Source organism: Meleagris gallopavo, chromosome 2 (genome assembly GCF_000146605.3).
Source record: "Meleagris gallopavo isolate NT-WF06-2002-E0010 breed Aviagen turkey brand Nicholas breeding stock chromosome 2, Turkey_5.1, whole genome shotgun sequence".
NCBI lineage: Eukaryota > Metazoa > Chordata > Aves > Galliformes > Phasianidae > Meleagris > Meleagris gallopavo.
Window position 1 is genome coordinate 107,940,460 of NC_015012.2, and position 8,926 is coordinate 107,949,385.

Below are 8,926 nucleotides of genomic sequence, written 5' to 3' on the forward strand. Positions count from 1 at the left end.
TCCTCCTCTCATTTTCTGTGTTTCTCTTCCTTGTCTCCAGTTTTACTACCTGGTCCTTCGCCAGATGTGTGCCTGTTAGCAGTGTTGTTGTTCAAGAACATCTTGTCCATGCCTTTGAGAGCTTCAGTCAGGTAGTTTTGGAGGGCCGTGAGGGCGGCGCAGATAGCGGGAGCCCCAAAGCCGTGAGTGATGAGGCTGAAGTGAGTCAAGCAGCTCTGAATGCCTGGTTCCAAAATAGGGGTGGGTCGGCTGTTTCCAATGGGTGTCCTGTCCTGGGCCAAGAGATCTGTAAATTCTTTACAAAGTTGCCTAAATAGAAGAGAGAAAGGCAAAGAAAGAGAAAAAAAAAAAAAAGAGGAGAGAAAGAGGGAGAAAAGCAGTGGTTAGACTTATCTCACACTTCTCTGAGACAACCAAGGTTGAAGGAAAGAGCATGTTCAACCAAAAGCTGATCCCAAACCATAGGATGGAACATTTTTGCCTTTTAGGATTTCCATAGAATCTGTGATTCTGTAATTGGGGTGGTGAGGCACTGGCACAGGTTGCACAGAGACAGCCAAGGTCAGGCTGGATGGGCGCTGAGCACTGATGGAGCTGTGGGTGTCCCTGTTCAGTGCAGGGAAATGGGACAGATAGCCTTTAAGGGTCCCTTCCAACTCAAACCGTTCTACGATTCTCCCACCAGCGCTTGAGGATCATCCTAGGATGATCATAGAATCATAGAATTGCTCAGGTTGGAATAAACCTTCAAGATCATCAAGTCCAACTGACGCTTAGGATCCACAACTAGGGTAATGCTTTTCAGGAAACACGTTTCTGCAATTGCAGGACTGCAAGGAGGTCCAGAGATACAAATCTCTCCTGCAATCACAAGGACATCTCCAAAACACTATGAAAACCCAGACCTGCTTGGTGCACCCAAAAATGACCAAGTTGAGGGGAGATACACCGTGTGTCTGCCAACCACCCATCTGGACCATGGCCTACAGCAACTCTCAACAGCATCATTTCTGGAGAAAAATCACATCCACGTGCTGCTGAGGGGCAGAGGGATGTGGTAAATGGACTAAATGGAATCTTTTTTTGAGATTGCTTGGGGTCTGCAAATTTGTTGAGAAAGTTCTGGATTCTAGAGCTCCATTCTGGCTTATCAAAACCAGCACTTCCTATTTTGATCTGGGGAGAGAAAGACCAATTGAAGCATCAGAGGAAATGTGTGGCCCTTGTTTATTTTTTTCCACACTTTTGCAAATCAGATTCGATTATTATTATTTACATGATTTCCCCCTTCTTTCTTTTTCATTGTTCTAGTCCAGAAGGCCTTCATGTCAACAGATGCCAAGGCCACGTAGGAATGTGGAAGCTGGGGTGGGGGGTTCCCAATGGGATAATTTCTTTGAGTAGATGCCTATCCAGAGACTGAGGGAAAAAAAAGTACGGGGGGAAAAAAAAAGATATAAAAGGAAAAAAAATCAAAAAAGAAACACTTGAAAAAGGAGTTCAGCTCTCATCGCCTGAAATTCCCAGTGGGTTAAAGGTTTCAGAGGGTGGAGAAAGATAAAGGTCTACTTCTATGTGTATTATCCATTAAGAAAGTGCAAGAGAGGAAACTTCGAATTTGGAGAACAAACAGTAATGAGTGCAACACTTTACATCTTCAAAGAGCAAAGCAGGGTCTGTGAGCAATTAAAGTTCTGGGACATTAATATCTTCTGACCCTGCGGAAAAGGGCAATCAAATTCCAATCACGTCTAAAAAACATCTGGACAAATTTGAGCAAATGATTTTTCAACCCTCCATATATTTCTTTAAATTACGCTGTCATCGGAGGCAAGCCACGTCCCAGAGCATGAAATAAATGACAGCTCCTTCGGCTGCTCTTTTACCTTATTTTTCCTTTTCCTCATCCCAACAAAAGAGATAGAAACACAGCACCACTGAGGACCCAAGCACTCAGTTAGCTGGGTGCAAGTCATCCCATACAACAAAGCCACCAACAGAATCCCCATAGAGAGAAATGGGTTGAGGGGACAAAAGTGAGGGTGATAATCAGTTCACAATGTTTTTGTTGGATTTTCCAACCTTGCTTCCTTCTTTCTTTCTTTTTTTTTTCTTAATTAAACCATCTGGATTAGACGTTGCAATTTGGTAGCAGGCAGACAGGTGTGCATGAGCAGCAGGAGAGACAGACAGACCATGGTGTAAAGCAACCCACTTTTTGGTTGTTGCCTTCTCATGGTGGTTTTTGGATTGAGGATGGCTTGGAAAAGACACACGGTAGCCAGAGGTCAGGCCCATGCATCTTCCATAGGGACAACACTGTCCCACTGCAGAGTGACATACAGACAATAAGAGCTACCCTACTGACAGGGTGATGTGGGCACCCCTTCCTCCCCCCCTGAGGCTACTATAATTTTGGGACTGGAGGCTCTGTCTGCCTTTAAATTGACCTCAGACATAGGGTTTAAGGTAATGGGAGATTTTTCCAGGGGAGGGATGGATAAGTTGGCACTCACTTTGTAGCAAGCAGCATGTTTTTCCTGGAGTGGAGGTCGCTGGGGTCTGTGTGCTGTCTGTTCAGGTATTCAGAAACAGCCTTGGCTGGGAACTCCGTTTCGCAGATGTACCCAAAATCCCGGGCTAAATGAACGGCCTCACCTGGATGGAATGAGAGGGGCATTAACACCTCTGGGCTGGGGCCGAGCTGCCAAGGCTTCGTGTAATGCTTTGCTGCTGCACACTGCTTCTCTGGGGGACAGCAGCTCTCAGAAGCCCAACTGCACCTTAAGGCCAAGCTCCAGACATTGGTTATCTCTCTATAAATCTTATGTTGGGGGAAATAGGAAGTTTCGGGTACAGATTTACAGCTGTCTTTGCAGCAACGTACTGAGGGTGGCTTATAGACACGCATGCAACTGATCCCATATGGAATTGTGGCAGAGAACACACACACACACAAATTTAAGTGAACTGGGACCAAAAAAAAGGGGGAAACTAAGCAAGTCCCAAAAGACAGAAGGACTCAACCCTCCCTTAGAACACCAAAAATATTCCTATTTCAATACGGTAAAAGAACATTCTCCAACATTTTATGGGTGTTGACATCAAAATTAGCATTATGTCCATTTTGCATAGGACTACACGGCACTTAAATCATTACCACAGTTGTTGCCACATCAGTAAAATGATGGAAATAAGTCTATTTTGTTTGATGGAATTCATTACTCTGCTCTCTTAACTGATCACCAGCAATGGGAACTCCTCTTTGACCTATGGAAGGATATAAACTGATGGCAATTTTGTCAGTGAACAACACTAATTCTTCTAATTATAACTGTCATTTCCACTGCCTGCTTTCTAATTCCTTGCCTACAGAGAGGTTCATGTCATCAAACCCCTTCTGATGCACTCTGTGCTATGAGAAGAAGACAGGAGTTGAAGAAAAGTGGAAAAGAGGGGGGAAAAGTAATTAAAAAGAAATAGCACCCTCAGACTCTAAGGGGATTCCACCAGATTACAGCTCAACTCCTCCAGAATAAAGCGTTAAACCCTTTAAAGCACTGCCTGAGGGAGCAGAGGGGAAGATTTCCAACACGCAAAGCAGATAGGTCTAATAACTCCAGGACTGTGGTATTTTTAACGACCAGGAGTTGCCTTCCAACGTCATCTCTGCTTCCCAGAGCTTCTCCCTAATCAACAAAGCTCTTAATTGAACACGAGGGCAGCCGAGGTGTCCCCACAGCAGCCACCCCTCTGGCAACACTCGATGGATGCCGACTGGAGCACAATGACAGCATCACCAGAGCCTGGCTGCTCTCACCAAGCAAACTTCACCCTACATCACGTGCAGCTTATTCCAAAAGGAGAAAGCTCGCATGAGAAAAAGTGCTGTTGATTTGTAAGGAAACCAGGAGAGCGATGCACGCACCTTCCTACTCTCTTAAGGTGGGGTTTCACATCACTGTGTATCCTCATGGGCTGCAAGCCAGCTTTGCTTTTGCTGTGAGTCGAGTTTCTCGCACACAGCTGCATTCACACCTACGGTTCAGCACCCTGGGTGCATCCATAATGCTGCACAACCCCTATAGCAGGCACCCCCGTGCCTCTATCTGAGGCCTGCACTACCACGAGGAGCTGCTATCAGCCCAGCTCTGCATGCGGTGTGGGCTTATCGCTGCCACAACTCCACCAAGAAGAGCTGGAAAGTTGGTATCTAGCACAAATGTTTATGCATGCTCGTATGTGGAGGAGATAAGTGGATTATTCCTACTCCTCTCGGTGTGTATGTGTAACATAGATACATACAATTCATAATTGCATCCGTACTATTTTGGCTATGGGTTTGTTTTTTTTTTTTGGAGAAGGTCCAACTTCCCTTAGCATAAACTTACACGTATCCTAAACATATTTAGGGGCTTTAAGACAACGACATCAGCTGAATGAAGAGTTGGATTCTATGATCCTTATGGTCCCTTCCAACTCGGGGTATCCTGTGACTTGAGATGAAACTTCAGCCCTCCCTTCTTTCTTTTCTTCCTTGGGAATAGCTCGAGTCCTTGTTCTGTTCCACCCACTATAGGGCAAACCGTGCTCCCTAAAGTCTTCAACTGATTATTTCTTTCACCAAATATACTTTTTGCCCTCATTGAGAGTCAACAAATAACGAGCCTCAAGCACAAATAAACTCGGGATGAGCGAATTAGCGGGAGGATGGAGCAGACGTGGAGTCAGGGAGCACAGCCCGGTAATTGATAGCAATGAGGAACAGGACTGCCCAGCTCTCGCACACACACGCACACCATTCTTGCCACCAATTCCCCCTCCGGGGACATTTTGGGGGACGGGATCCTTGACAAGCGTTCCTCCAACCCGCCCTGCGTTTCACCTCCTCGAGGCTTTCCCACCTGATCCCCCAAAGCCTTTTGTGGTTCGCGAAATATCAGCCCCGAGGCGGGAGGGGGTGTGAAAGGAGCTGCGAGCCTCGCTTACCTTCCACCAGGGAGGTGAGTAAAGTGACATTTGCAGCCTTACGCCTGCCGGCTGGTAAATTCAAACCGATTTTTTCTAGCCTTTCTCGCAAAGATCTCCCCCCGTTTTTCGATTTGGCTCTAGAATTGCAAAGAAATCGAGATGGTCGTTAAGCCCCGCGGTGCTCCTGGAGGAAACGTTCAGTCTGTGCTGTCAGTGGAGCCCTGAAAAGGTTTTCATCCGGTGTTCGGCACTCTGGGCGTGTTGATTTGTGCCCGAGTTTGCTGCTATTTGCTTAATTTCTCCCAGGGGTAGGAGTGGGGATGAGCCCACTTTTCTTCCGCTTTTACCCAGGGAAATCAAATAATGCCAGTTAGCAATAATTACCGCAGAGGATTCTCAGCTAGAGAACAAATGAGTTCCTACTGTATGGCATTCTGGTAGGATGGAGCATGGGGATGGACAGAAAGATAGAGGAGAAATAAATATTCGTTTAGTCCGGGTATAAGAAGAAGAAAAGGTGAGAAAAAAAATGCTCCAAGGGAGAACTGCGGGCAGACAGAATGGGAGGAAAGCACTTCGGAAACTTCAGGATCGGTTTCGTGCCCGTGTGAACGCGTGCGGAGAGGCAACGCTCACCCGGAGGCGCCGCGTTCTACACGGGGATTTGGGTGCCTGAAGGAAGAGGTGAATATTTGTCGAAGGTTACTGATAAGGACACTGAAAGGATAAACGAGCCATAGGTGGGGAAATACGGAGCTATTGCTCACACACCCCTAGGTACGTACAGCTCGAGGGGTGGAAGCCTTCCACCTGTGATATCAGTGAGAATTTTGGCACTGAGGTCACAGACCATCCCAAGCACTTCTTGGTTCTTATTTAACAGACGTTTAAGACTTAGCAGTCACGCTTACGAAAGGAAAGCCGGTAATGATAGAGAAAGCAGGTTGACTTCTCAATATTTGCTATCAGAGTAAATAGGGGTACACGGCAGAACAGCTTCCTATATTTCATCTGCCCTGAACCCAAGCTTGTCTAAAATTCAGATTCAAGATAGGAACTGAAGTCAACAGTAGCCAATGATTACGGTTTGAGCCATCTCCAGTAATCCACTGAAGCTCCATAATGAGGTTTCTTTACCTTGATAATTACATTTTCTACACTGTATCTCTCCGATGTCCTCCTGCTCCATTTGCAGGCGGGTTGCCGTCTCTAAGCAAACCTCTGCTCCTCTCCCTGGCACGGATCACAGCTGAGCATTGATTACAGACATTCGTGTGGAACAGCAGCTATTTTAGGAGCTCCTCGTTCCCACGTGTGTTATAGGGTGACTGCACGGAGCCAGGCACGGTACCTTTCTCCAGACACAGAGCACCTGACCTCAACACAGTAATAATTGCAAGGAAACAAACAAACACGGTGTGTTTGCCTACTAGTTGGCAGCATCTTTCCTACTCTAAGACTTGCAGCTTCTATGCGTAAACTGAAATTACATCTGGGCCAATTCATACGTATCAACGAGCTGCCTGAAGTCGCTCTTTATTTCCCAGTCTGCCACATTTCCACTGGCTTGGGAGAACCTCCATCGTAACGTCTTTTCTGTTCTCATCGATGTACGTTCTTAACTCAGCTTTCCTACAGGAAAATCACGCTGGCAATTAAGTCTTTCATATGATAAAGCCCCTTCTCAGCGTTCATCCAGCTGATGATTTCGGAGCTTGAATTCTTGTTAGTGAATGAGCGATGTCCCATTCAGCGGGTTGGTACCCAGGCCTGGAGGTCTCTCCCTACCTCTCACTTAACAAGGACCAATAATGTTAACTACTTAGAGGTATTCAGCAGCACTGACCTGGCCATTAGGAGGTGATTTGCACCAACAGCGAAGGATTCCGATAGCAACCCTCTCCGGATGGAAATCCAAATTATTGCTTTTCCGAGCTGCTGGCTGTCTATATTCCGAGAAACTCTGATTAAAGCTACACCGGGCTTGATTTGGCTACGCTCCCCCTACATTCATCTCAGAGCCCGAATGCAGAATATTTCCACCTTACGCTCACTGTAACACAGCCTCCCCAACCCCTTACCTTCTCAGCACTCCTCCTAGCAGGGATGCGTTCAGACACTCGGGGGGAGAAAGGCGCCTTTGAACTTCTCCCACTGTTACTTTGTACTTGGAAGTTGAACTAAGCAAAGACAAACGGCCGGGGACAGAGCAGAACACCTCTCCTGTGTTGACCGAAATTCCACCCAGGAAGCCATCTTTATTCATCATCAAAGAAGTAACGGATTTTGGAGGGACAGGAACTGGAGAAAGAAAAAGGAGGGGAGGAGAAGAAACCGTCACGGCACGAACAGCATAGCATAAACACATTCTAACACGCACAGCAGAGCCAAATGAAAGGGAACTTTTCAGCTCTACAGCAAAGGGGGGGGCTGTGTTTCCCCTCCCCCCCCCCTCGAGTGAGGATAACAAGGAATGTGATAATAACAAGGATGGCGATGCAGCACAGCCTCTGTGAAGGCTTGAGAAATACAACACATGTCTGAAGTATCTGGCAACTTTGGGTTCTTCGTCCCTCTCCTCCCCCTCCCGTTCCCCCTTCCCCTTGTTTTTGTACAGCTGACAGCACCTGACGCTTCGCAGGGAAAGAAAAAGAATTACTTCTTTCGTTCATGTTTCCTATTACTTCTAAGCTGAGCCAGGAATAAATTCACTACACTGAGGGAGTTGCTGCCTTAAATAAGTGTGGAGGCTGGAGGATACAGCAACTAGAAGACAGCTCTGTTATTGCTTTGTGTTTTTATTAAGTCTGGTTTATGAAACAAAATGAGCCTTTTCCTTCTGATAAAAAAAAATAGAAAAAGATGAACAGCAGAAAAATAAAATCTTGGTTTTAATCATGACGTGCGCCAACTGAACCGTGTTGTGCTGTCCTCAAAGTAGTGGAAACTCATCTTTTCCTACAGAAAGGAAGTCTGGATACAGTATTACGTATAATCATAGAATAGGTTGGGTTAGGTCGAAAGGGACCTCAAGGATCATCAAATTCCAACCCCCAAAGGGAGGGTTGGAAGTTATGGAAAGGAAGCTATGAAAGGTTAATAATAATAAAGAAAAAAGGCGAACCAAAACACCAAAACAAAATAGAAACTTCTTATCCTATCCACGACCAACGTGCCCCATCGCTCTGAGAAACAAGGGCCGTGTTGAGACCAAAGGAGGAGATCAGACCGAGCAAATCCCCATAAGGGCATCCAGAGCCACTCGGAAACAAACAACAACAAGAAATGGGCCGCGGGTTTTTGTTTGCCAATGAACTTCAACCTCTCGCTCGTAATTGCGCGCAACCGCTCTGATTTACGGCAGGTGCGCTGATCAACCAACCAATCGCTTGAATTTATAGGGAGCCTCGCCTTGCCTTTTCCCAGTTGTTTCATTTCGGCGAGTAATTGATAACAAACCGTACTTAAGGTATGTTTTATGCAGGAGTTAATAAGAGCTGACAGCTGCTACCGCTGCTTCCTCGTGGATCGCCGCAACGCGATGTGCGGAGAGAACTCCGCGACCGCGGAGGAGAACGCTTAATTGATTACAGACCATCACGCAGCGCTGATATCGCTTCGCCCTCTTGCCGTTTTCCCACTCAAATCAATTGCAAAACCCATCCGGCAAATCAGAGGGCTCTGATTTGTGCGCATATGCCGGCTATTAGCCATAAAAACCCTGTTTATTTGCGACATATCTGGAGAATCAAACCATTAGGGTTGAGGGGATATTTAAGTCGTCTGGAGTTGCTAAACAATAAGATCGGGTATCCTAATATATTACCAAGTGCTAACTACTGGGCAATTGCCAATTTTATAACCTCGGCGTATGGAATAGACACAACCGTATTGCACTGTTTTTATTACAGATCATTTCCTACCGCCAGACCAGACCCCCACAATAAAAACCCTA

The 8,926-nt window shown here is 46.2% G+C and overlaps 1 protein-coding gene across 2 annotated transcripts in view; it reads right to left on the bottom strand.

Annotated features, from left to right (window-relative positions):
- The window catches only part of LOC109366351 (transcription factor AP-2-beta), a 61,635-nt gene extending 54,257 nt beyond the window's left edge, over nt 1–7,378 (bottom strand). Inside the window, exons 1-4 of one of the 2 annotated variants that reach the window (XM_031552656.1) lie at nt 7,053–7,377; nt 4,990–5,108; nt 2,517–2,658; nt 1–309 (exon numbers count right to left, since the gene is read on the bottom strand). In XM_031552656.1, the coding sequence (XP_031408516.1) occupies nt 9–309; nt 2,517–2,658; nt 4,990–5,108; nt 7,053–7,339 (849 nt within the window). In that variant the 5' untranslated portion in view covers nt 7,340–7,377 and the 3' untranslated portion in view covers nt 1–8. Of the gene's footprint in view, nt 310–2,516; nt 2,659–4,989; nt 5,109–7,052 lie in introns of both variants that reach the window. The other variant, XM_031552657.1, reaches the window with a different exon arrangement.
- Between the last annotated feature and the right edge of the window lie 1,548 nt (nt 7,379–8,926).